The sequence below is a fragment of the Propithecus coquereli genome, unplaced genomic scaffold (assembly GCF_000956105.1).
Source record: "Propithecus coquereli isolate 6110/MARCELLA unplaced genomic scaffold, Pcoq_1.0 Scaffold111, whole genome shotgun sequence".
In the NCBI taxonomy this organism is placed as follows: domain Eukaryota; kingdom Metazoa; phylum Chordata; class Mammalia; order Primates; family Indriidae; genus Propithecus; species Propithecus coquereli.
This window is the reverse complement of record NW_012135081.1, coordinates 2,473,059-2,501,034: the sequence shown is the minus strand read 5'-3', so window position 1 is coordinate 2,501,034 and position 27,976 is coordinate 2,473,059. Positions and strand designations below refer to the sequence as shown.

The window sequence follows — 27,976 nt, the reverse complement described above, 5'->3', positions numbered from 1 at the left end:
ACACGGTTAATACTAGCTCTTGTTGGATGGAGGGGAGGAGTCATTTGCCCAAGACTGTCCAGCAAATGAGAAGCAAACCTGGGACCGAGGCCGGGCTCCTCACTGCCCGGCCGCTTTTTTCCCCTCCGGCGCTGAGGCCTCCGGGCTCTGAGCGCTCCCGCCGGCGCGCAGTACGCTGCGGTTCCATGCCCGCGCAGCCCGCGGCTCAGCTGGTGCCAGTAGCCTTTGGGGTGGCTAGGACACGCCTATCTTTTTCGGCGCTGAGAGCCTGGCCGCGGAGACTGCACCCCGGGGTGGGCCGAGATCAGCACAAGCCGCGGCAGCGCCAGCGGGCGCGGCGGGAGCCGGGCTGCACCTGGCCCCGCGAGGGGAGGGGCGGGGCGGGCGCGCCCGGGCGGCCGAGGAGGGCCCGCCCCGGCCCCACCCTCCCGGCCGTCCCGTCTGGAAACTGCGAGCCGCTCGGCGGCGGCTCTGCCTCGGCGCGACAGGTAAGCGGCAGAAAGAACCCGCGACCCTCTCCCCGGCCCTGGCACCCAAAGTTCCTTGGCTTCTCGGGACTGGCCTCCAGTTGAGCTCGCTTCTGCCAAGTCCTCGCTCCCCACCACCCCAACCGCCAGCTTTCTCCTCCTCCTCTTCCTCCTCACCCCCCGCCTCTGTAAAATGAAGGGGCTGGGCCAGACTGGTCCCTCCTGCCTTCGCTCTTTGCTTATAACGGTGGCCTCTGGCTCCTCCCTCGGTGGGACCCCCCCCCCCCGCTTTTAGCCTATGAAACTAAGAGATGAATGGGGAGCCCAGACCTCTGGAACTTGCAGGAGTAGGATGGGGACAAGCCATAGCCCTCCCTGCAGGGCTCTACACCCTCTTCCCCTCACCCACTCATGTCTCCGCATTCCTTCTGTGTCCGGTCTCCCCAGATTGGGCCACGGCATGTGCTCTGGTACAGAAAATCTTTCAGAGAGGTTCCCTCCAGCCGGTGCCGGTGCCACGTTGCGCCTGAGCAGAAGGGGCGAACGAGGGGAAGGCTCGCTGGTGGGGGTTGGTCTGAACCCTGCTTGGTTAACCTCCCTGCGGAGGCTTGGGGCTTTGGGGGTGGGGAAGGATCTGCATGGCATTGTGAGGGAGGGAGTCTGCTGAGTGTTCATGACTGTGACTGTCACCAACTTCCCGATTTCCCTTCACTTGTTCCGAGCCCTAGGCTGACAGAAAAGAGAAACAACTTGTTACTTGCCCCAAGGGCCAGTCCTCCTAGACCCAAAGCTCTGCAGAGGATAGGAGGGGGCTCTCCTGCATGTGTAGGGCTGCTGGTGGTCAGTTTGCCAGCAAAGCTTGGAAGAGACCCTCTGTATTAGCAATAACCCATCACAGCAGTCCCAGAGAGGGTGTTGATGCTGTGCTTCTCAGCACACCCCCAGGCCCCAAATGCAGTTTACAGACACTGGGTGAGGTTAATAATTTTGGACACACCAAAGAGCCTTGAGGGCTTATGCTCATTTTACCAGAGGTGTGTGCACTATGCTGGCCCTATTCTCCTCTCCAGACAGATGAGCTGTATCCCTACCCATCAGAAGAAGGGTAAGAAGGATGAGACAGGCAAATTCATGTGATAACTAGAACCAGGACAGGTAAAGGATTTGAAACATAATTGCGTTCAAATTATCCAACAGAAGCCAGCCAGTATCATTGCCAGCATTTCCCGAACGCCTGTTCTTTAGCAATGCCATGCACTTTAGGAACTCAGAGGTACCAAGAGAAAACTTCTTCCAGGGCACCAGGGCAGCAAGCAGGATAGGACCGTCAAAGGGAAGAGGGAAGTCTGGAGAAGGATACAGGGCTGCTCAAAATGACCTCACCACAGAAATCCTGCCTGTGGCTTGCAGGACAGCTAACTCCCACCCACAGCAGCATGGAAGAGCTAAGGCCCTAAAAGGGGAGGCCCTGATGTGTGTCAGGTGCCCTCTGAGATCAGAAATGTCTTAGCCCAAGTTCAGCTGAAAGAAATCTGGGCAGGAAATGTAAGCATGGACTTAGTCCATGCAGCCATTGCCTAGAACAGAAGTCAAGACTAGGAGGGCAGCTAACCCTAGGGCCAAGGGCTTCTCAATGCAGGCAGACAGGCAGCTGACTCAGCTCTATCACTAATTTAGCTGTGTAACCTTGGCCAAACCCTCCCTGGGTGGGGAGCAAATGAGAAGGTATATATGAAAGTGTTTTGGCAAAGCTCCAAGCACCAGCCAAATGCAAGACAGTATGGTGTCATGGTTAAGAGAGTGGGCTTTGGAGACACATGGGCCTGAGTGCAAAATTCTGCATCTGCTCCTTTCTAGCTGTGTGATCTTGGTCAAGTTACTTAATCTCTCTGTGCTTTGGTTTTCTTTTGTGTAAAACAGAGCAGATAACTGTAACTTGATTTGATATTAAAAATGATGATATTGTCCTAAACATCCTCTGGCTCCCATGGACATGGTCCAACATCTCCAACTCTGGAAATGAAACTGAGGACCACGGTGGGTACGTCTTATGCCAGAGAGACCCAGTGAATGGCCATGCACAGCTTGGGTGGAGTCAGCTCTTCATATAGTCCTCTGCCCCTCTCTGGGAAAGCCCAAAATGTCCATTCTCATTTGTTAGGGATGAGAGTGAGAATTTGAATAAGCAAGAGGTCAAGTGCAGGGCAGTGCCTGTCTCTGTGCCGAGCTCAATGCTGTAATTGTGCTGTGCAAAAGGCTTGCGTGGTAAGCAAGGATGGGTTCAGTCCAGGAAGAAAAAGGACTGTTTTATGGGACCTGAGAGCCCTATGGGGTCAGGTTATTCGCTTGTACCCTGTGCAAGCTGGTCCTGAGCCCTCGGTAGAGGTTTGAAGGAAGAAACTCAACCCTCACCTTCAGCTCTACAGATTAGAGAGAACAAAGGACACACAACCCGGGCAGCAAGATGGCATAACCATATACCTCAGGGCAGAGGGATGCTACAGGGATTGGAAAGCCACCTGGATTGCTCAGGAAAAGCATTCTGGAGGCAGAAGTGTGGGGACCGGGATTTAAAGATTGGGAAGAGAAGGAAAACAGGATGTAGGTGGCCTAGTGTCTGGCCCTGTTGGTTCTCCCTCCTTCATAAAATCTAGTGGGGAAGTCTCACCTGGGGAAAGTGAGTGACATTTGGGAACAAATACACCTGGAAACAGGGTGGTGAGATGATCCTTAGTCTAGTAAGGCTTCTTGGAAGAAGGGGGTTTCTAGTAAGAATTCGAAAGAAAATAAATTGCTTGCTTAGCAAGAATAAGAAGGAAAGACTTTGAGGAGGAAAAGAGCCGGTGCCAAGAATCTGGTTAGGCTCGAGGATGAGTAGCAAACAGGAAACAGACTGTCCAGGCCCTCGGAGTTTCTGCCACAATCCAGTGGCAGTAAAAGAATATGCTCATGGCTGTTGGGATTGTGAAAGGGAGAGAGAGGCCTGAGGCGAAGCAGGCTGGCAGGCAGCTACTGCTGATCCTCCAGATGCTGGCCGATAAAGGCACAGTTTCAAAGGACGGTTGTGAGAGTGGAGAGGAAGGGGAGGATCCAGGAGGCTGAGAATGAATCAGCAAGACTTGGGAGTGGGAGTGGGCGTGGGGTGAACCTGACATTGAGAAGGGATTAAAAACTACCTGCCTGGGAGTGGGGCAGGGACAGGGTTGTTTGAAGGATTTCCATGCTACCGGCAGCAGTGGAGAAATTGGGAAGGGGGCTGGGCACAGACCCTGAGTTCAGGGTGAAATATGTTGAGTATCCAGTTCTACAGCCAAGAGCAGACTGTGGGGAGGAGAGAAGAAAAAAACTCAGTTTCTAGAATCTTCAATAACCCTGCTTCCCAATCTGGAGACTAGCCCAAGCCTTCAGGAATAGCCCTCCTGCTATACCCCTTCTCATCCCTTCCCTTCCCCTCCCCCTAACCAACAGATGGTAAGACACAATTCAAATTCCTTTGTTTGCCTTGTTTCAAGCCCAGCCTAATTGTCACTGGGGTTCCTCAGTGATTAGAGAATCCCATCTCGTCCCCCCTGGGACCCTCCATCCTGGATTCCTAGGGATGAACAGTTGCATACCCCTGCCCCACCTGGCAGCACCTAGAAATCTTCCAGTACAAAACCTGTGAGCTGTTGAACTTCCTGCTTGGTGGCATATTATTTTGATTTTTGGTGACTTTTACTTGGAATAAGTCAATAAACATTTACTAAGCGCCTACCATATGCCAGCATTATTCTAAGTATACAGTGGTGAGCAAGGTTGGGTTGGATTTTTCTACTGAAAATCCGTGTTTGTATAACTTAAGCTTAAAATGTATGCAAATGTAAAATGAACCTAGGTATGCTGGGGGAGGTAACTTATAAACTAACTACAGAAATACCGGTCGGTGCATCTTTCTGAGAAAATAAGCCACAGTACTGCATCTTGAATCTTGGGGAAAAGCTGAAGTATCTTGAAGGTATAAGTATGGGAAAAAGTGAAAACCTCCCAGCATTCTGTAATCAAAAGGATCAGAGGTGGGAGGGGGGCTCTAGAGGAGATAATTTGCTCCTCTCTTCACAGTGTGAGTACAGAAGACTCGAAATGAGTGCTGTGTTTGATGGAGAGAAAGTGCTTGCAAGGAAGAAAGGATGATCATTTGGCCAAACAACTTCCCAGGACTTTCCCCCACCAGTAGCTTGAATTTGACCTGTCCCCTCCCCAAATGATGTGTAGCTACACACACCCATGCCCTTGGTTGAGAGTGATGACAGTCATCACTCTCAAAGAAGCTTGTAATTGAGCCAAGTCTGAGTAACTTGAGCAAACATCCCTGTGGAAATGTCAGTGACTGCTCCACGACTTCCTGCTGCCACGTCTACAGGAGGTGAGCAGCTTAGTTGATAAGCAGAAAGAAACTTTGTTACAAAAAGGCCACCTGGCCAGCAAGGGTGTGATCTGAGTGGCTGACCCTGGCTTTCACAAAAGCCAAGATTTTGCCTGGGTCTTGCAGTTTTGGCAACTTTAAAGCATTTGTATCCCTGAGTGGGAGGAGAGCAAACGTCAGGGAGGGGGTCTAAGAGTAGAGTGGGGGAGGCCCAGGAAAACAGCCCTGCCCCAGGCTCAGGGAGGCTATGCTCAGTCCCCAGAATCCCCATGTGCCCTCCAAGGTGGATGAACAGAGCAGCAGCCTGGGAGCTGGGAGACCAGGGTCGGTTCCTGGGAGCCACTAGCTGTGTGTCACTAGAGAAGTCCCCTAACCACTCTGGCCTCACCCATAAAATGAGGGCACTGGACTAACAGACAGACCTAGTCAAAATACAAGCTACCATGCAATGGCAGAACATCCTATAACTCAAGTACTTGTAGCAAGTGCATTCAGAACATCATTTAGTGAAACCAGTGCTTAAGCTAGGGCTTACCGCTCTGGCCTCATTTCATTTAACAAGAGTTTATGGAACACCTGGTACATATAAAACTTGCGCTAGACTTTGCAAGTCATAAATAGCTGGAAACAACATGGCCTTCTTGGTCCAAGAGTTTGCAAACACATGAAGGAGACACAAGGCAGGCTGTGATGAGGCTGGAGTATAAGTAAAAACAGGGTGTTCAGGGGGCAAGGCCGGGAGAGATTAATTCTGCTAGGAGATCTGAGAATGCTTCTTGGAAGAGGCTAGGGTATAAAATGGAGGGATAGGACTGCATCAAACTTCTATGACTAGACCAAAGTAAGAAAGACATTTTACAAAAGATCTAGTACCCACATATGTGTGACAGGAAATCCCAGAAATCTTAGGGAAGCTTTATACTTTAATCATATTAGAAGTGTAAATTCTACAAACTATTTAATAACAAAAAAACCATCCTTTGAAAATTTAGTCATTTAAACTTCTTCTACCTTATTTAGTTGCATGAATTTTAAATAACAAATTTTTATTTTAATGTTTGTTTCAGTCTACTGAAGATGATAAACATTGCCCTGATACAAAATTGAAATTTAAAATTTATTATTTAAAATTCATACAACTGAATAAAGGTAAAAGAATCGTAGATAATATTTTCCATCAGTGTTTTTTATTAAGTCTATAGCATTTATGCTTCTGAAGTTACTAAACCTTAAAACTGCGCTAAGACTTTTGATATACTCTCTATATAAATAGTAACTGAAATAAAAATTTAACAAAACCATATTTACCCATATTACATGTGACTCACTTTGATATTTTCTTTTTCATTCTGTTCTGGTTGTCTTTCAAATAATTTTTTTCATGCTGATTTACAACACTCTAACCTTACTTTACAGTGCTATAATGAGTTGTATTCAGCGGTTTGACAGACACCGGGCTAGGTGAAGCCTCAGTTCCTTACACCAGTGAGAGCAGGTAAGTCTGTGTTCTGGCCAATGGGGCCAGGAAGTGAGTCTCATTTGTTCACTCTAGGAAGGCTTCCTAGGAAGAAGAGGATTTCTGGCATCATCTCAGTATGGAAACTAAGACAGTCTGGTGAGTTGCAAGTCCAAGGGTGACTGGAGAAAAAAGACCGGAACAAATGCTCAGCAGCAGGGGGAGGGGAGTGAGTCGATGAGGACCGGGAGGCCAGGCTGCAGGAGTGCACAGGTGAGGAAGAGCCGCAGGACACCGGAGGCGGAACCCTGTGAAGCCCCATACTTGACAAAGTCCCATAACAGGGGCTGTTCTTTCTCCAAGGCTGGTGGAGGGGTGACCTCCTGGACCTTGCTAACCACACTTCTGGGAATCATCTCCTACACAGGGAGCAGGAATCTTTAATCCCAAAGTCCTGTGGCTTCCATTGGATTATGTATCTCTTCTGAGGGACTTGTTCCTGTTGCCTGCATGCTGAGCAAACAAACTAGAGAGGGAGTCCCTTACCACCAAGGCTAATCATAGGTGTCTGCTTTCGTTTCAGGATGTGGTTAGCACCTTGAGGAACTACAGGTTTCACAGAGAAAGCAGACAGCCAGGTTGGATTGAGAGAGCAGATGCCTGGGAAGAGCTCAATTTAACCTGAGGTCTCTTTCTCCAGGGGAAATAAAAGAAACAAAGACAAACTCCACTGCTTGGGACTGCAGGACAGTGCCAGGATGAGGGAGTTGAAGTGACCTTGTGATTCTGAGTGAATCAGTCTAGGAGGCCTTCCTGAAGAAGGTGAGTCTTGAGCACAGCAACAGCTAGTAACTACAGTGTTGCCACGCCTTTGTTTCTAACTGTGCTCTCTTTCTTGCTGGAGTGGGGAGGTAACAGAAAGCAGCAGGGAAGATGCAGACTGAGAGATGGCTCAACACTGTCACAGGCAAACGCTCCCCGGCTCTGCAGGCCCTCTGTCTGGAATTCAGTTCCAGAATTGATGGGGTGTCTAGCTCAAGCAAACCCCCAACCCCCTGTGCTGGCCCCAGCATAGTTCCACCCCTGGGACAGGAAACTGCCTCTATACTGAAGCCCGATTTCCTCCTTGAAGCCTACTTCAAGCCTACTAGGAACTCTACCCTTCCTAGCTTGGCAATTACTGTATGTGCTTTTATTGTTTCAATTTTTGAATGATAACATAGGGTTCAAAGTACAAAAGAGTATTCAGTGTCTCCTCCCTGGACAAGTACTACCTTTACCCAGCGCTACTAGTTCTTGTTCTCCAACAAGATTTTAAAATACCTTGGGGAAAGGAATTGAGCCTTATACCCCTTTGTGTCCCTCTGTGTTCCAGATGGGGTAAACTGTCCCACCTCTTCACCTAAGGGAGTTTCCCTAGCACCATGTCCTCTGTCTTCCATCCACACTGCTACTACCTTGGGTCAAATCCCTAAGCCTCTCTTAACTGACCATCTAGCTGCCAAGTGGGTCCCTTTCCTAGACAACCTCTGCCAGCTATCATTGCTCTTCCTGTGATGCTGGGTTCCTAGCTAATCCTTTATTGCTCCCCATGCCTCAGGTCAAGGGCCAACTCTTCAGCATGATGAACAAGGCCCTCGTGACTTGGCTTCAGCCGCCTCTGCAGGCCCATCTTCTACTCATCAGACTTCATGCTGCCATCATACCAAACTACTTGCAGTTCTCTGATTGGCTGTGCTGTCTCTCCTCCTCAGCCTTTGCATATGCTATTCCCTCTGCCTGAAATGCACTCACCTTGCCTGGCTGACTCCTACTCATGGGTTAGTGCTCCACCCAAGTTGGCCTAAGTTTCTCCCCCTGCAGAACTTCTTCACAGACCTCCCCATTTGCTGAGTTTCCTGTACCCCCTCCCCTGCAGCACTCGAGGGCACCCGTCTCATGCTGCTTTCTCAGTGGGTAATCTCTGTTTTGTTTTGTTTTTTTTTTTTCTGAAACAGAGTCTCACTGTGTTGCCCGGGCTAGAGTGCCGTGGCGTCAGCCTAGCTCACAGCAACCTCAAACTCCTGGGCTCAAGCAATCCTACTGCCGCAGCCTCCTGAGTAGCTGGGACTACAGGCATGTGCCACCATGCCCGGTTCTATATATTTTTAGTTGTCCGATTAATTTCTTTCTATTTTTAGTAGAGATGGGTCTCGCTCTTGCTCAGGCTGGTCTAGAACTCCTGAGCTCAAACAATCCGCCCGCCTCGGCCTCCAAGAGTGCTAGGATTACAGGCGTGAGCCACCGCGCCTGGCCGGTAATCTCTGTTTAAAACTCCTACTCCCTCCACTGACTCTATGATCCTTGACGGCTAGGCTTGCTCCTCTCTGCATCCTTCACACCTTGCAAAGAACCTGGCGGGTAGCAGGTATTCAACAAATATTGGTGCAATAAACAAATCTTCTCTTCTACCTCCTAGACAATACTTAATACAAAATAGATGCTCAAAGATATTTCTTTTGTTCGATTTTTGATGCTGCTGCTTAATCTGATGTTATGAAAGAAACCACCTACCTCCCCCAGTCCAGAGTGAACCCCACTCCCCACTGAGATCATCCCAGCCGCGTATTCCCCGGATCTCAGACACCAGTGTTCTCCACAGGTGGGAACTTGTGGGTTTAAATAACACCATTAAGTAGTTCAACTAAAGTTACTTTTAAGCAAAACATGCAAGGGGTGATGAACGTGGCTTTGGCCAAGGACCAGGTACTTGAGGATAATTGCTGGGAAGCAGAGCAGGGATTTATTATAATAATAGAAATAATTGATACCATTTATTGAGGGCTCAGTGTCTGACAGGTACTCTGCTGAGTATTTTACATACGTTATCTGATTTAATCCTCACCACAACCCTGTGAGTTAGGTATTAGTTACTCCTATTTTATAGATGAAGATATAGAGGCTTAGAGGGATTAAGTAAATCACCCAAGGGCCACACACTTGCTAATGATAAAAATTAACACCTTTTGAGAGTTTACCCCTATAGGGAGACTGCTAAGCTTTTTCCGTGAATTGTTTTTTTGAACTTAATCCTTATAACAACCCTAGGAGGTAGGTGCTATTACTAGAAGAGGCAGAACTGGGATGTGTGCCCAGGTCTCTTGACACCAACATCTAGTTGCTTACCCAGTAAGCTTTATACTTCCGGAGCTCTCCACAGAAAGTTCTGCAAGCATTCATCCTCTGGGATGTGGGGCCACGTGCCTGGGGGTGGAAGGTGGCGAATGCCCATGCCTGGTCCTGCCTGGAAGATGTTGTCATGGAACCTTAGATTTCTTTTAAATTCTTTTTCATTAAATATGAGTAGATAAAGAAGAATATTTCTAAAATGTGTGTAGGATATTAAGAATAACAATACCGGCCGGGCGCGGTGGCTCACGCCTGTAATCCTAGCTCTCTGGGAGGCCAAGGCGGGAGGATTGTTTGAGCTCAGGAGTTCGAGACCAGCCTGAGCAAGAGCGAGACCCCGTCTCTACTAAAATTAGAAAGAAATTAATTGGACAACTAAAAATATATAGAAAAAATTAGCCAGGCATGGTGGCGCATGCCTGTAGTCCTAGCTACTCGGGAGGCTGAGGCAGGAGGATTGCTTGAGCCCAGGACTTTGAGATTGCTGTGAGCTGGGCTGACGCCACAGCACTCTAGCCCGGGCAACACAGTGAGACTCTGTCTCAAAAAAAAAAAAAAAAAGAATAACAATACCAGTAGTCACCATTCGATATAAGAAAAAGCACCTCAAAGTCCACTGTCCTCCGTGTCTAATCCTATACCTTTTCCTTCTTCTTCAGAAACTTTGATTATATTGAGTCTTTAGTTTTCTTTATAGCTTTATCACATATTTGTATTCATAAATAAGATATTTACTTTTAGTGTGTTTTTAAATTTTCTATAAGTGGAATGATACTGTCTGTGTCTTTCTGCAACTTGCTTTTTTCACCCAACATTACATCTGCATAGTTGCATGGAGAAATGGTTCACTCTTTGTCATTGCTGTAGAGAACTCCATGGTATGGATGTTTCGCATTTTATTCGTTCATTCTATTGCTGATGGACTTGTAGGTTGTTATCAGTTTTTACTGTTTTAGTCAGTGCTGCTGTGAACATTCTTGTGTATGCCTCCTGGTTTGCATGGACCAGAGTTTAAAAGAGATATAAAACTAAAAGTGGAATTGCTGCCTCATGGAGTGTGCTCATTTTAAATTTTGCTTGATAATGGCAAGTTGTTTCCCAAAGTGATTATAACAATTAAATATCTTTGTATAGTGTTTCAGTGTTTGGTTACTAAATGTCAGAATCTTGGGACAGGAAAGAAACACTGAATCTAGACTCTTCATTTTGTGGATAAAGGAAATCTAGACACAGGAAAGTTGTGACTGTTACGGTGATGTCACCATTAGCAACAGAGCCTAGACTCGAACCCCAAATCCCAACTCCCTCCCTAACCCTGTCTTGGCTCATTTCTCTCTCTCATCCCTGCCTTCTCAGGCTGAGGCCCCAACGTGTGGCCACCACAACATACCAGGCTATTTCTAGGGTCAGGCCCAGGATTCTGGAGCTGACCTGGCTGGGGTCTCCATTGGTCCTGGAGGATGAGGCTCCTCCGCAGACGCCGCATGCCCCTGCACCTGGCCATGGTGGGCAGTGCCTTTGTGCTCTTCCTCTTCATCCTGCAGAGGGATGTAAGTAGCAGGGAGCAGGCCACGGAGAAACCGTGGCTGAAGTCCCTGGTGAGCCAGAAGGATCACGTCCTGGACCTCATGCTGGAGGCTGTGAACAACCTTAGAGATTCAATGCCCAAGCTCCAAATCAGGGCTCCGGAACCCCAGCAGACTCTGGTCTCCACAAACCAATCCTGCCTCCCCGGGTTCTATACCCCAGCTGAGCTGAAGCCTTTCTGGGAACGGCCACCACAAGACCCTAATGGACCCGGGGCAGATGGGAAAGCATTTCAGAAGAGCAAGTGGACCCCCCTGGAGACCCAGGAAAAGGAAGAGGGCTATAAGAAGCATTGCTTCAATGCCTTTGCCAGTGACCGAATCTCCCTGCAGAGGGCCCTGGGGCCAGACACCCGACCCCCTGAGTAAGTAGCACCCAGAGTCCTGGGGGGAGGTAAAGGCTTTGCCAAAGCAGTGGCTGGTATGACCATGGCCACAGGCCAAGTGCCAGGAAAAGAGCTGAAGGAGATTTTAGAATATGGGCAAGAATTTCCTCTAAGCTCTCACTTCTTTCCCAAACCAACTGTACTGATCCCAGGGGTTGGGGTTCAGGAGCATGATATGATAGTCCAGCCTTCTAGAGGCCCAGGAAGACCTGTGAAAGTGAAACACAATTAAGAAGGTGGGAGGGTAAAGAAGGAGGAATGCGGCCTGGCACCAGGACCTGGCACAGGGGTGACTGGGAGGAACTGATACCAGGCTGTGGTTTTGGTGGCCTTGCCCTCTGCTAAGGCTGTGGGACTCCAATGCTGAGCTGTTGGGAGAGGGGACATTTCCTGACAGTAGCCCTGAAAGTCAGGGATACCCTCACATCTGGTTTCCTCCAGTAAAGGCCCATAAGGCCATGAATTGATTCCAACCTTTATTTGAAGCGGTTTATATTTCCAGTCTTAGACAACAAGACCAGTACATAGATCTTTGAGAAGCAGCCCCTCATTCTAATGCAGCCATGGCTGTGTTCCTGCTGTCCTGAAGTTAAAAATTTTGTGTCTTGGCTGGGCATGGTGGCTCACGCCTGTAATCCTAGCACTCTGGGAGGCCGAGGCGGGAGGATTGCTTGAGCTCAGGAATTTGAGACCAGCCTGAGCAAGAGTGAAACCCCATCTCTACTATAAATAGAAAAAATTAGCCGGGCAATGTGGCGTGTGCCTGTAGTCCCAGCTACCCGTGAGGCTGAGGCAGGAGGATCGCTTGAGCCCAGGAGTTTGAGGTTGCTGTGAGCTAGGCTGACACCATGGCACTCTAGCCCAGGCAAGAGAGTGAGACTCTGTCTCAAAAAAAAAAAAAAATTGTGTCTTCCCCACTTAGCCTTTGTCTTTTCCAAATCGAGAGTTATACCCTTTTTGGCCTTTTCTCATGTGGCAGCCCTCATCCCCAAATTCATGATTCTTTAGAGCTGTAAACCTGGGTTCCTCTGACTTGGACCAAGTATTATAGCCCTGGGACAAGAAGCCACTTGGAGTTCTCAGAAGCTTCTCAGCAGAGAAGGGTGTTGGGCATGAGGACAGCCAGTACAACAAGTTGGAGGCTCTCTGGAGGGTCCCTGAGAAATCCACTACCAGCAGAGGAGGTTGAGAAAGGGTGTTAGGCCACGTGATTCCTTGAGACCCAGGATTCACACTTTCCCACCCCCACCCCAAGATGGAGTGTCAAGAAGGTGGCAGCATGGCCAAGTGCCACAGAATGTTTGGAGTGGATAAGAATAGAAAAAAAGGTCACAGGAAATTGTTTGTGATAGTAGCGTCAGATTACAGGGAGTTAATGAGGAAATGGGTGAGAGAGACACTGTAAATTGTAAAGGTAAGAGCCTTTTCCTCTCGTTGAGTGTGGAAATCATAGTCACTTTTCTCAGATGTCAAAGTTGCCCTTTATTACTTCCCCGCTGAGAGCTCTGGGTTGGATTACATTTTGTGCAGTACACATGTTACAGAGGGAGAGCGTCAGCCCTGGGAACTCCTAGCGTGGTAGCAGAGAGCAGATGAGAGAAGGAGTGGGGGAGCCTCAGCATCACAGCTGGTGGGGTGGACTTTGGAGTGCTTTGGCTAGAACCTGTGGAGAGCCTCAGAGTGGGTGGCAAATATAGGGGGAGACAAGGACAGGGAGCAGCTGCTCCCAACTGCAGCAGAGAATGTAGGCAGGTGGCTCAAAGGAGCAGAGGATGGTTTGAGGGATCCTTGGACAGAGCCCTCCCCACCTCTGGAACTCCCAGGGGCCTGGAGAGCTTTGTCCATACTTTCATCCTTCCAGGTGTGTGGACCAGAAGTTCCGGCGCTGTCCCCCACTGCCCACCACCAGCGTCATCATTGTGTTCCACAACGAGGCCTGGTCCACGCTGCTGCGAACAGTGTACAGTGTCCTACACACCACCCCCGCCATCTTGCTGAAGGAGATCATCCTGGTAGATGATGCCAGCACTGAGGGTGAGGCTAGAGGGGCCCTGAGCAGGGGGCTGGGGTCTCCCATGGGCACTCGGATAAAGAGAGCAGGTCCTCTCAAGGGACCAGGCACCACCTCACAGCCTGTTGCCTGGCATCACAGCTCATCTGGGCCAGGAGCAGGAAGAAGACAGGTAGGGGACAGGTAGACCACATTCTTGGAGCATGGGCTTCCTTCACACTTCACCCAAAGAGCTCCAACAGCTTTGCTGCTTTAGCCTTCAAGACTCCCTTAGTGCTGCCAAGCCCAACCCCAACTCAGAAATGCTGGGAGAGCCAGGGCAGAGAGTGGGGACAGGCCTTCCCCTCTGTTTCCTTCCTGCTAGATCCCTCTGCTGCTCTTTTTTTTTTTTTTTTTTTTTTTTTTTGAGACAGAGTCTTACTCTGTTGCCCGGGCTAGAGTGCCGTGGCGTCAGCCTAGCTCACAGCAACCTCAAAGTCCTGGGCTCAAGCAATCCTTCTGCCTCAGCCTCACAAGTAGCTGGGACTACAGGCATGCGCCACCATGCCTGGCTAATTTTTTCTATATATATTTTTTTAGTTGTCCAGATCATTTCTTTCTATTTTTTAGTAGAGACGGGGTCTTGCTCTTGCTCAGACTGGTCTCGAACTCCTGACCTTGAGCGATCCACCCGCCTCAGCCTCCCAGAGTGCTAGGATTATAGGCGTGAGCCACCGCACCCGGCCCCTCTGCTGCTCTTGAAGGCTCCACCTCCAGCTTTTTTGCTGTAGTTGTTAATAGGTAAGTGAGGTTGCTCACCAAACTTCCACACTTCAAAGCAACTCCACAAACATCTACCGAGTACTCTGTGCCTGGCTCTGACCTAGGCATAAGAGGTTACCATGACAAATAAGACAGACCTTGCCCCAAAAAGGCTAACAACCCTCATAGGTCAGAAGGCCACTTACAATACCAACCACAGAGCCATGGCCACACCTTGAAGAGATGTGAAAGGGTGTGGACTGGAGAGTCTAATACCCAGGAATTCAAATCCCAGCTCTGATTCTTCCTACCTCTGTGACCTTGGACAAGCACTTGGCCTCTCTGAACCTCAGTTTCCTCTTCTAAAAATGAGGACAGTTGGCTTGCTCACATGGTGGGTGAGAGATCTAAGTCATAAATGAGATCATCCTGTGCCACAGAGTAGTTAGCATTGAGTAAGAGCACTAGTAAGCATTAGTTTCATTTTATTCATTGCATGGGAACAATGCACTTGGGAATGTATAGCAGGAGGTGTTATTTCTGCTTGGCATGGCTGGGGCTTGTCTGCAGTGGAGGCCAGTTTGGAGCTGGGCCTTAAAGGATGAGTGTCTAGAAGAGAAGAGTTGGCGAAAGGCATTCCTGCAAGTGAGAACAGCATAATCAGAGAACAGCATAACCATGAATATGTGTGTTTGGCAGATCTGATATGTCTGAAGTTTAGGTTTGTGGCAGGAAATGAGACTGAAAAGATGTTGAATTGACATTCATGCCATGATAAAAGTATTTATCTAGACAGAAATGAGGAGTCATTGCAGGTGTTTCATCTGGAGCGTGACCTTGTTTCAGAAGGATGGCAGCTTTGGAAGACGGTAATTGGCACGAAAAGAGACACTGACCCAGAGGCCAGAGAAGTTCTTATAATTACTTGAGAGTAGGATGACGGGGCTAGAACCAGGAAAGGGGCTATGGGACTGATGCACCCTTAGACTGGGAGTCTCCAGGAGCTGAGCTCTCCTTGCAGGTGGCACATGGTGTCTGAGGCTCTCCCAGGTTGACCTGTGCTCAAGCTGCCACCGTGAGAGCAGGAACTGGCTCCACACTTCCCAGTGTAAGCGCTGGAGCCACTCCAGTAGAGCGGCTGCCTCTCCTTGCTTCCCCAGCCTCCCTCCTGCACTGTAGGTTGGGGTGATGTTGAAAAGAGAACTAGGACTGTGGGTGACAGTGGAAGGAGGGGCTGAGCATGAGCACTGTCGAGCCCATTTCTTCAGGGAGCTCACACCTTCCTGGGGAGGACAGACACTTAGCACTTACGAAGCAAAGGCAAGCAAGTTTCAGGGATGCAATGAAAGGGTCTAGTGCACGAGGGATGTATAGATTAGGCTTCCGGAAGGGGAGTGTTGAAGAGTTTGCAGATATGAAAGGGACTTAGGAGCAGCCTCTGGGGAATCTTGGTAGCAATGGAATGATGGTGTGGAATGGCAGCAAGTCTGTCAGCTGCCCTTCCTCTCAAACTGGGCGCTTCATAACCCTTCTCCCCCCAGCCCTGTGCCACCCACCCTTCAGGAGCTCCTTCCCCTGAATCACACATGGTAGGAGTTGTAAACTGTTTTAACTAATCATCCGGAATTTTGTGAGTCCATAGGTACAAATGCCCAGTTGGGCAACTCCTCTGACTAGCTAGACAAGTGCCATAATGCCAGGCTGGCCCAGGCAGCATCTAAAGGGCAGAGTGACCTGTGCCTGGCAGGGTGGAATTGGCAGGAACCCCAGCAGCCCCTCCAAAGTGCCTGTGCCTAGCAGGCCACCAGGCACATGTTCGTGTTCTCTCTGGTTGTCTCTCTCTGTTGCCCTGGACTCTCTTAAGGCCAATTCCAGGCCTTTTCAGGCACCTGCCTGAAAAGCCTAAACCAGTCATTCTTTTTTTTTCTGGGTCCTGGCCTCCTTTGATAATCTGTTAAAAGCTTCCTAGAATAATGCACTATTGCCCACAAAATGCAACACCTACATCTTTGCATGTAATTCCAAGGAGCTCGTGGAGCCTAGGATAAGCATCCCTGCCTTGGGGGCTTTCGGACTCTAGAGATACTTTAAGCAATGCTCAGTTCAGCAGGAAAAGGAAAAACACCGTCAGATCCATGGTCAGAAATCTCTGCAGCCCACAGTGGGATAAAATTTCCTCCACATTTGACTGTTTGATCAGATTAACTGGCTCTCATTACACACACACACAAGGGCTGTGTCTCTGCTGAAATACAATGTCCCTGCTCTCCTCCTATCCAGGCACCCAGCAGGAGCCCTGTGACCATGAGTATAAGGGCATTTGATACTGGAGGGAAGGAAACCCAGTGCTAGGCTGTGAGGCTTTTTCTTTGCCACTTCAGAACCAGGACACAGAACTCATTCCTGAGTGGCTGGGTCAGCAGTGAGGGTTCACTCTTGGCCTGGCACGCTCCACCAGCTTAACTGAATTAGAGCAAAAAAAGAAAAAACTGATGGCTAATGGGCTAGTGAGTAATTAGAAAGGCTCCTCTGAATGTTCCCCACAGATGGAACAGCCATCGCAAAGGCCTGAGGCTTGGCGGGTTAGCAGGGCAGAAAGCGCGGTGTGTCTGAAAGGAAGCAGGAAGAGCACTGGTACCAAGTGAGTTTATGGAGATGAACAGGACTGGACTTGGAGACCTTTGTACACCATGGGCAATGTTTGGATTTTTCATATGTGTGCCTGTGCATGTATGCGGTAAGATACATATAACATAAAAGATCCCATCGTCACCATTTTTAAGTGCATAGTTCAGTGGCATTAAATACATTGCACATTGTTGTGCAACCATCACCTCTATCTATTTCCAGAACTTTCTTATCTTCCCAAACTGAAACTCTGTACCTGTTAAACATTAACTCCCCATGTTTCCCTCCCCTCAGTGCCTGGCAACCTCCATTCTACTTCGGTCTCTATGAATTTCGCTGCTCTGGGTACCTCATATAAGTGGAATCATATAGCATGTGTCCTTTTGTGTCTGGCTTAGTGCACTTAATTTCTTCAAGGTTCATTCGTGTTGTAGCATCTGTCAGAATTTCCTTTTTTAAGGCTGAATAATCTATCCTGTGTACATACCACATTTTGTTCATCCATTCATTCATTGGTACACAGTGGGTTGCTTCTGCCTTTTGGCAATTGTGATTGATGCTGTTATGAACATGGGTATGCAAATATCTGTTTGAACCTCTGCTTTTAATTCTGTTGGGTATATACCCAGAAGTGGAATTGCTGGATGATGTGATAATTCTACTTTTAATCTTTTTAAAGAAACTACCATACTATTAATATTTAGATTTATTTTTAGTGCAATTTTAAGCCACTGTAGTAACACGATCTGATTTATAGTTGTTTGGGATTTTTGTTTGTTTGGTTTTGAGACAGGGTCTCACTCTGTCACCCGAGCTAAAGTGCAGTGGCATTATCATAGCTCACTGCAACTCCAAACTCCTGGGCCCAAGCAAGCCTCCCACCTCAGCCTCCTGAGTAGCTGGGACTATGGGCATGCAGTGCCACACCTGGCCAATTTTTAAAAATTTTTTGTAGAGATGGGGTCTTGTTATGTTGCTCAGGCTGGTCTTAAACTCCTGGCCTCAAGTGATCCTCCTGTCTCAGCCTCCCGAAGTGCTAGGGTTACAGATGGGAGCCACTGTGCCTGGCCCCTGACTCACAGTTTAAAAGAGAACTCTGCTTCTCACTGTGGCTGCCATGTCAAGAATAGATCTGGGAGAGTTAGTATAGAGGCCAGGAGAGCAGTGAAGACATTATTGCTGGGGGGATAGTGGGGATGGGAGGAGAGAACTGGCAACACTTGTGGATGTACTGATTGTGGAAGGTGAGAAAAGGAGGGATCTAGCATGACTCCTAGGTTAGAGCAGCTGGAGGGAAGCTGGCACCCTATATTGACATGGCAGAGACTTGGGGGCAGATTTGGGGGGTGAATTCAGAGCTCTGTTTGAGACATATGTTCGGTTTTCACTTTTGTTAGACATCCAAGTGACGATGGCAAGGCAAGGAAGGAAGACCTAGGAGCCATCTGCATATAGATGGTATTTCAGATCATGGGACTGAATGAGGCATCTGTTGGGGTCACAGGGTTCTCGCGTACTCTAGTCATGAGGAATGATGCTGGGTTGGGGTGGTGGGGTGATGAACCTAAATTAGGAGGCTGTCATCTGAGGGCGTAAGGGAGTATGGATGGGCTCACCTGTGTGTCCACACCCAGCTCTGGGTCATATGTCCAGGGGGGTGTCAAAGGGTGGGACAAATGGAGGGGTGTTTCTTAGGGGAGTCACCTCCCTCCACCTAGGAGGCCTAGGCCAGGCGCTGGGAGCCTCACAGGCTCACAATGGCCAGGTCTTGCCTAGCCACCTGAGATTGGAAGGAAGGCGTGGGAGAAGGGCTTTGTAGAGCTCAGGTCCCCCTGAGGTTCACAGCTCAGAACTTCACAGTCTTTTACCACAAAACCCACTTCCTGTGATTTTTTTGTCTCTGGGTTATCTCCACTACCATGAACTTCCCGTGAGCAGCGTCAAGCAAGTTCTCAAGACAAACGTCAGCCACACTGAGAAGGTTGAGGTTCCTTCCTCCTTCCTGTCAGAGCCAGCACTTGGGGCTGTAACTGGGTTCTGAGTGTAAGAGCTTCTTGATGGCAGGACCCAGACCAAGCCCCTCCCTGCCCAGACTAGCGTCTGGCACCCAGGCAGTGCATTAGCAGGTGTTTGCTGATCACGTGCTAGGCTGAAGCTGCCACGTGAGGCTAATTTTGATTCATGCAGTCCTGGTACCCAGAGACAAGAGGCTTCATTCCTGGAGTAAGATATAGCCCCCGCCTCAGATGACTGCCCCAAGAATCCATTTACAAATTCGCGCCATGTCAGGAACACCTGTCTATCCAGTAGGCTTGAAGGAGAGAAAAGGAAAAGAGTTGAAGTTCCAATTTATAGAGAGTTTCCTTCCCCTGCGGCTCCACCCTCCCAGGCAGTGACCAAAGAATAGCTTGAACAAGTCCCTTTCTCTCCCTCTTACTCGGGTCTCACACATAGGGAAGTGGCAAGGCCTTGGATGCCTGCGGGAGGTAGCAGAGACTACCTTGAAACCCAGGCACATTAAGGCCTTGCCAAGTGGCCTTGCTGCTTGGAGGGAGGAGGTGAGGAGTCCTCAGACACAGACTGGGTAGGATCCACTGCTGCTCTTGGCACTTTCTGTGACCCTGGGCTCATCACCTTGGGTCTTAGTTTTCCCATCTGTAAACACTGGGAACAATTACTCCCCCGTTTCACAGAGTTGTTAACCTTCTCACCTAGACTGGCCCACAGTAGGTGCTCAAGTGTTCGGGTATAGCAAGCATGTGTGCACACGTGTGTGCAAGATTAATCGCAACCCCCTAAGTTGATTGAAAGGACATACTCATGTTTGTCACATCTGTCCCCTACCTCTGAAACTATAGGCAACTGCATTCTGCATAGTCAGAACAAAACAGTGGCACAGATAAACCAAAACGGCAGTTAAACCATAGGTAAGATTTGGAGCACCGTGTGTTTCAAGTTGGACTGCTTCAGAAGAGAGCTATTGTTAATGCCCTGAGGATTTCAGACTAAGTAACAGGGTGGTGAAGTAAGCCCCTCACCCCCAGAAGGAGGTGAGGATTTCAGGAGAGATAACCCGCCCTTCAAAAAGCTTCTCCAGCCCTCCTTAAATTCAGGATGGTTAGCCCTCCTGCACACCACCCCCAGCCCCACGCTGCCTCCAACGGTTCACTGACCACCTGTCCAGTAATTGTCTGTTCCCTGGTTGAACTTGCTCCCTGGGATCATTCCTTAAGATGAATGATCATGCTGGCTGGACTCACCACTCTACCTGGGTCCCTAGCGCTGTGCCTGGCCCATGGTAGGCACTTGGTGCATTTTGGGTTTTTTTTTTTGTTGTTGTTGTTATTTTGTTTTTTGAGATAGGGTCTTGCTCTGTCACCCAGGCTGGAATGCAATGGTGCAATCATAGCTCACTGTACCCTCGAATTCTTGGGCTCAAGCAATCTTCCTGCCTCAGCCTCCCAAGTAGCTGGTACTACAGGTACACCACTGCTCCCAGCTAATTTTTTTTTTTTTTTTTGTAGAGACAGAGTCTCACCATATTACCCAGGTTGGTCTCAAACTCCTAGGACCAAGCAATCCTCCCACTTTGGCCTCCCAAAGCACTGGGATTATAGGCATGACCCACTGCACCAAGTCAATTGTTTTTGTTTTGTTTTTTAATATAATTAAAAAGCTGCTTGGCATGTTTTCATCCTTAAGAATTCCAGGCCAGGCGCAGTGGCTCAGAGTTCGAGGCTGCAGTGAGCTATGAACGCACCACTGCACTTCAGCCTGGGAACAGAGTAAGCCTCCCTCCAGCCTGAGCAAGAGTGAGACGCTATCTCTACTGAAAATAGAAAACGTTAGCCAGACGACTAAAATAGAAAAAAAAAAAATTAGCCAGGCGTGGTGGTAGGTACCTGTAGTCCCAGCTACTCAGGAGGCTGAGGCAGGAGGATTGCTTGAGCCCAGGAGTTTGAGATTGCTGTGAGCTAGGCTGATGCCATGGCACTGTAGCCCAGGCAACAGAGTAAGACTCTGTCTCCAAGAAAAGAAAAAGAGAACAGAGTAAGACCCTCTCTCTTAATAAAAAAATTCCATATGCAGAGAAGATAATAATGAGAATTAAAGTAAGACTTCTTGGGGCTGGTCTAGCAAGAAACAACATTTTTGTGTGGTCTGCCTGTCAAACTTGCTGTGACGAGCTTGGGAAACAGGGACTCAGACACAGAAGTGACTGCAGCAACCGGATCGCAGCTCTGAAAGGTGGGGGCTGAGATCCTGAGAGGGGTACCTGAGAGCCTGTGTCAGAAGTTTGTGCTTGATTCGAGACCAAAGAAACACAACTCTGAGGTGCTGTCCCAGACATGAGAGATCGTGCCCAGGTAAACAGGACAGGATCCGTCACCACAGAGCCAGTGCCCTGGCAAGGTGGGCCTGGCCACAGGCAGGGCTTTCTCCTTCTCCCCATCTTCCCCGACCACCCCCTTCTTTGCCTTCAGCTTCTGTGGAATGGCTTAGTGCAGGAGGTGTGAGAGGGTTAAAATTCAGGCCCGCTGGAGACTCAGGAGCCCTGGGCTTGGTGCCCACAGGGGATTAGGTTTGCAACAAAGCGGTGAGCTGGTAACAATGACCCTGTCCCTTGCAGAGTACTTAAAGGAGAAGCTGGAGCAGTATGTGCGGCAGCTGCAGGTGGTGAGGGTAGTGCGGCAGGAGGAGCGGAAGGGCCTGATCACTGCCCGGCTGCTGGGGGCCAGCGTGGCACAGGCAGAGGTGCTCACGTTCCTGGACGCCCACTGTGAGTACAGAGCGCTGGGCTGCCTGTAGCCTGGTGCCTCCCTCCCTGGCAGGATGAGGAGCAGGGGGCGCCACAAGGCCTGTTCTGCTGTTCCAGGAGTGAGGGAGGCTTGGGACCCACTCTAGCTGCTTCTCCCCGTCTCTCACCACAATCCCAAGAATGTGTTACCAGGAGGCACAAATAGCCCTAAAACAACTGGTGACCCTAGAATAGCTGGAAGTGTGCTTTGGGGCCTCAGGCACTCATCCCTCCCCCTCACCCCTCATGTGTACCTTGTTCTGAGCTCAGCCCCCTCACAGAGGCCTCCTGTTACCACTGAGAACTGGTTTGCTTGGGGCCTTCCTATAGGGCCACATGGAACCAGGAAGGCCTCCTTCTTGCCCAAAACCAAAACACTTCCCCACTGTTGTCAGGGAAAAAAATTGTTCCCTAAGAGCAGTGATATTTATTGGGGATTGTGCTAGACTTGGAGTCAGGATTTTGGGTTTACATTCTGACTCTGCCATTAACATAGCCTCAGTTTCCTCATTTGTTAAAATGAGAATGATACCAGCCTTACCTAACAAAGTTATTACTCTGAGGGTCAAATGCAGTAATATATGCAGAAGTTCATTGAAAATCTCAAATAGCTAGGCAAATGAAAGGGATTATTATTATTCTACAGCTCAGGCTGAAGCTTGAGATGCAGATACCCCTGGGAGAGAGAACACCGCCTTCTGAAGTCCACACTTGGGTGGGGAGGGCCGACTCAGTGGATGGGCTGGAAACCCTCAAGATAGCCATCTCTAGGGCCTTCTCTGTGCTTGGATAGTTTGAGTTGACCACTTTATCTTCTGAGACCTCCATCCATCCTCCCAAAGCTGCCTCCCCCTTTGGGGGTGGGTGGTGGTGGGAGGAGGGTTTCAGATCTCTCCATGTTCCCTGCAGCTGTGGGGCTTGCTTGTGCTTCTCTGTCCATAACTGGGGAATGGGTACAGGGTCCTCTTGTCCTCCTGGGTCTCCCCACCCGGGGTGGGACTTGGGCTTAGCTGTGGGTAGGACTCTGACTCTGCCTCCTGGGCTGGGCCTGCAGGCGAGTGCTTCCACGGCTGGCTGGAGCCCCTCCTGGCTCGGATCGCCGAGGACAAGACAGTGGTGGTGAGCCCAGACATCGTCACCATTGACCTTAACACTTTCGAGTTTTCCAAGCCCGTCCAGAGGGGCAGAGTCCATAGCCGTGGCAACTTTGACTGGAGCCTGACCTTTGGCTGGGAAACTCTACCTACACATGAGAAGCAGAGGCGCAAGGATGAGACCTACCCCATCAAGTAAGGACCACAGCCTAGTGAGGCCCCAGCCTGGCCTCCGTGGCCCCAGTCCCACCCGGTTCCAGGGACCTGTGCCAGCTCATGTCAACATTTATTAGGCACTTTATCAAGCACTTGACATATTTTATTTAATCCTCACTCCCTATAAAGTAGATACTATGACTAACCTATATTACAGGTGAGAACACTAAGGTTCATAGTGATAAACAGCTGACCATGCAGCTAGCAAATGATGGAGCAAGGATAACATCCCAGCTGTCTGACCCAAAGCCCTAACCGTGGCACTATACTGCCTCCCACCATGACAGCTTGCTCTTGCAAGCTGTTGCACTTACTGTGTGCCAGGCACTGGACTAAGGACTGTACATACTTTATCTCATTTATTCCCCCCTACACATAGAAGGACGTGGCCAGTGCTTGCAGAGGGGGTGAGAGATGGCAGGTAGAGGCCATTATGGAATAGCCACTGTAATAAGAAGGGGTGGCATGTGCCCCCCAGTCACTGTCTTTGAAAAGACCAAGAACATATTAAAAGAAAGTAAGTTTTTTGCAGTTTGAAATTTGTTGCAATTGCCCTGAACCTTTTTGGTAAAAGGCCAGATTGTAAATATTTTAAGTTTTGCCGGCCACATAGAGTCTGTTGCATATTCTTCTTTGTTTTATTGTGGTGGTGGTGTTTTAACAATCCTCTAAAAATGTGAAAACCATTCTTTGCCCCAGAGCCTAATAAAAACAGGCAGCTAGGCCAGATTTTGCCCATAGGATATAGCATGCCAGCCCCTGAGCTATAGGGCAGATAGTTGAAAGTTAATCCACTGTTTAATGCCCATCTGGGCTTGCTTTCCCCTCTCATACCTACCCTATCCTTCCCTCTCCAGTTTGCCCATTGCTGTTGTTAGAGACCACAAGTTTATTTTAACAGTTGTCTCAGACAAACTGAGTTGGGGAGTGACTTTTAGAGTATCCTATGGTTTGGGATTATGTGTGCCATTGCTTTCGTACTGGCCAGGAGACTTAAGGGTCAACTGAATATACATCAGGGATGGAGGGAAGCAGAGGTTGGGGAAACATGGCCAGCGATAGAGGGAAGGTTTGAAAAGGGGAAAGAGTTGGAGTTGTTCCCCCTCCACGTGCCCAAAATCCAAAGAATGCTGCTGTGAGTCTCAGAGAGGGCTCAGATGGGTGCCATAGGGAGGAGTCCCGTGGATCCTGAACAGTCAGCTATTCTAGCTCCATTAAAAGGAGAGAGGGAAAAGAGAAGGCAGGAGAGAGAAAAGAAATTGGAACTCTCTACTGCCCCTCCACTTGTTTCATAGATGCCTTTTGTTTGGTGTGTTCTGCAACAAATCCCACCCCCTCCCCCAGCTGGAGGCCAGGCACACAGCGGCACAGACAGGAACAGGGCACCTGGCCCCCGCCCATCGCTGACGTCCCTGGCTCCAATGTCCAAGGACCATACAACTGGAAGACAAAGCTCCAGTGTTTGAGGAATGAATTTGCTCTTTGGTCCAAATGCCCTGGTGGCACTCACAGCTTGCCAAGGCACTTCGTAGTACCCCACCAGGAGGACTGCTGGTGGTACCCTCCCACCCTCACCTCTCAAGCTAATGGGAGGCTACGAGGAGAGGTATAGGGCCCAGGGGATCCTAGGAAGTAGGCCAAGAAAGACAGGGTGTTTCCTAGAGGTTGCTTGTTGGTTGTGGATTTATGGGGAGTTTATCCTCACAGCTAATTTGCCAGAGACTTCTCAATATGCAAGATCAAGATTGCAAAGACAAAGACAGGCCGCTGTGGGGGAGGCCCTCAAGAGGAAGCAGGTTAGCTTCAAAGCACTCATCTGAAGTTCCAGGACTCTCTGAGCCTCTCAGGGTACTATTTGGGCTGGCTTAGGACCCCTGGAGAGGCCAGAACCAGTGACAGGAAGCCAACCTGAGCAAGAGGGTTTCCCGACTGAAAGTTCTTCCAAAAGGTGGCTGCAGGAGCCAACTTCAGGGTGACAGGAGCAGCCACAGTGTAACACCAAGGTCAAGCTCCTGTGTAGTCACCTTGATAGATGAGACAATGAACGCTGATTGGCTCTGGCACTTTGTGTACAAGGTACCTTAATAGATTCTGGAGTTAAAGAGAAGGTTTCGGTATCTTTCCACTTGGTTGTGCCACGTGAAGCTGCCCATTGAGGGCAGCAAAGCTGTATCCAAGCCAGCCTGGCCAAGACATGGAAGCCAACAGCTAGTGATGATGTGCTCCTGCCCCTGCCTTCCCCTTGGCTTAGACCTCCCCTTGTCCACTTGGGTACCTGAACCCTTAGCCCAGCCCCTCTTATGAGTAACCGGGTACCTAAATTCTAGGTATGAGATTTTTTTTTCAATTTATCTTAACTTGGGTCTGTGCTTCCCTACCTTTGTCTGAAAGCCAGAATCTTTTTATAACCTCCCAAATGCCCCTGAAGTCCAAATTGAGCTTGATCTCACCTCACTTCCCACTCTGTCTCTGGTGGGAAACACCTCTTATCAGTTTCCCCTGTTCAAAGCAACTGACGGCTTTTCCCCAAAGCTAAAGTTTCTCACGCAGTAAAAAGCACTGCGGCTAGGCTCCTACTACTACTGTGGCTTTATAGTCCCCAAAGGGCCAGGGATCCTGAAACACAATGGGGTCAGCCTAGCTAATAATATTCATTTATTCCTAGTTTGGATCCTGCCCGTTTTCAAAAACAATTTCACAAGGCTTCTGAAAATTGAGTATCTACTATGCTCCAGGCACTTTGCTGCCAAAAAGTAAACAAAGGTAGCTTTAACTGCTGCTACAAGACTGAGCTCTCAGGGAATGGGAACTGTCTTTCTCAGCTCTGTAATGTCCCACATGCAGCACAGGCCCTGGTGGCGAGTGTTTCATGCACCCTTGGTTGAATGAATGAATGAGTGCCTTTTAGAGTAAGGATAATTATCTCTATCCTTGACCTGGTCCTAGCATAGGAAGAAGACAGAGTAAAAGCTAAGTGAATGAGTTAGTGGAAGGAGGGACTGCACATCCTGGGAAAGAAGAAAGGCGGGGAGATAGGGTAGGAGGCCGAGGAGGGGATTCCACAAACAGCTTTCCCTGCCAGGCTCCCGCTCCTCCTCCCCCAGAAGATATACATGCTTCTCCCTCTGTCTCTCCAGATCCCCGACGTTTGCTGGTGGCCTCTTCTCCATCTCCAAGTCCTACTTTGAGCACATCGGTACCTATGATAATCAGATGGAGATCTGGGGAGGGGAGAACGTGGAAATGTCCTTCCGGGTGAGAGTGAAGAGGGCTTCGGGGAGTGGGGGGGGGACGCACAACATCCCAAGGGACTAGCAGCGGCAGCCTCAGGGATATCACATCTGGAACTGAACTTAACAAGGTGGCTGTTTTCAGCTGTTTTCCATCATGGCTCCGCCCTTCTTTTGCTCCCGTCCCTGTCTGGAAGTAGGGCTTTGGCAATCAGATTGGCTAGCTTGAAACAAATTACTGGGCAGAACTTCTCAGCAGGAGGGGATAATAAGGACGGGACATCTGGGGACTTGGGACTCTTTTGTGATGTCTGTGGGAATAGGGTTAGGGTAAGGGTAGAAACAGGTCAGTAACCAGTCACTGTCCTTTTTCTGGAAAAATCAGGTTCCCCTTCCCAGGCCAAAGGACTTATGTTCTGGTAGCCTTTGGAGTTTCCCTACCTATGCTTACCACGCTCTTCATAACTGTAGGAGAAGATGTTGGCCCCAGTTCTGGTGCATCCCAGAACTCTGAGGGATTCCAGGAATTAGACAAATCAGGATTAGGTCAGGAAGAAAAGACTGCCTCTCCATGAAACCTACACAAATCCCCATGACATGGAAAAGTAATTAGTAAGTAAATGAAGTCATTTATGAAGTCACCTCTCACACTGTCTGGCACATATTAATCGTTTAGTTGACACCTACTCTACTATAGGAGGTACTATAACTTTACCTATACTATAACTATGATTATGTATTTCTGTTACTGCCAAACTAAAAAGAATAACAACATATCTTCCCATCTAAAACCCAAGAGAGAAGACCAATGAGAGGGATGTCTTAAACCAGCCCACCAGCGTAGAGAAGGGTCCCCAGCCAAGCACCATAACTCCGTGTTCTGATCCTAGGCTCCTCAGTGAGCCTCTGACCTCTGTTCAATCTCTCTGCTCATAAGCTAGTAGCTAAGGGTCCAGGTGACTACCACTGGCCACCTGGCAGTTGACTGTCCTTGCTATTAATTAATACATTGATGCTCTGATGTGGGAGAGCTTTAGTTGCCAGGTATGCCTGGGTAAGCTGATAAAATCATATTTCCAGGTCAAAAAGCCAAGTGATCAGAGCTCAAAGTAGTTATATAGACATAGGTAACAAAACTTAACCAAGTTTTTTCTCTAAAGTGAGCCCTGGTAACCTCAGGACCCTGCAACTCTCTGTTTGCTTAAATCAGAATGAACCAATGTCAGAGAGCATGGGATTGTGTAGTCATGGCCTAGGAAGAAGCTTAGTCAATGTCCTTTTTTCCAGGGAGAGAGAGCAGCATTTGCCCAAGTCCTTGGACCTGGGGTTGGCACTGTGGGGACAGAATAGAACTCCTTAGGGGATTGTTCCACCCGCCCCACTGAAGGCCCCACCCTGTCTCCTCTTATGTCAGGTGTGGCAGTGTGGGGGCCAACTGGAGATCATCCCATGCTCTGTGGTAGGCCACGTGTTCCGTACCAAGAGCCCCCACACCTTCCCCAAGGGCACCAGTGTCATTGCTCGCAATCAAGTGCGCCTGGCTGAGGTCTGGATGGACAACTACAAGATGATTTTCTACAGAAGAAATCTACAGGCAGCAAAAATTGCCCAAGAGGTGAGAGGAAATGGTGCTCAGCAGGTATTTGGATGGAGAGAAGTACAAATCTCAGACCCTGGTCAAGGGCTTAAGGGCGGAGGCCCACCCCATCTCTGCCATCTGGTGCCTCCCTTCACCCCTCAGAGCTCACAAGCTAGAGACCAGGGAGGGCCCCAGGGCACAAAGATTTTAACGG

At 49.2% G+C, this 27,976-nt stretch overlaps 1 protein-coding gene across 1 annotated transcript in view; it reads left to right on the top strand.

Annotated features, from left to right (window-relative positions):
• Positions 1-450: 450 nt before the first annotated feature.
• GALNT6 (polypeptide N-acetylgalactosaminyltransferase 6) overlaps positions 451-27,976 on the top strand; it is a 32,237-nt gene continuing 4,711 nt past the window's right edge. Inside the window, exons 1-9 of the mRNA XM_012654111.1 lie at positions 451-488; positions 6,286-6,364; positions 7,026-7,147; positions 10,850-11,444; positions 13,327-13,499; positions 21,476-21,625; positions 22,698-22,932; positions 26,091-26,208; positions 27,598-27,798. Coding sequence (XP_012509565.1) covers positions 10,954-11,444; positions 13,327-13,499; positions 21,476-21,625; positions 22,698-22,932; positions 26,091-26,208; positions 27,598-27,798 — 1,368 coding nt within the window. The 5' untranslated portion in view covers positions 451-488; positions 6,286-6,364; positions 7,026-7,147; positions 10,850-10,953. The remainder of the gene's footprint in view (positions 489-6,285; positions 6,365-7,025; positions 7,148-10,849; positions 11,445-13,326; positions 13,500-21,475; positions 21,626-22,697; positions 22,933-26,090; positions 26,209-27,597; positions 27,799-27,976) is intronic.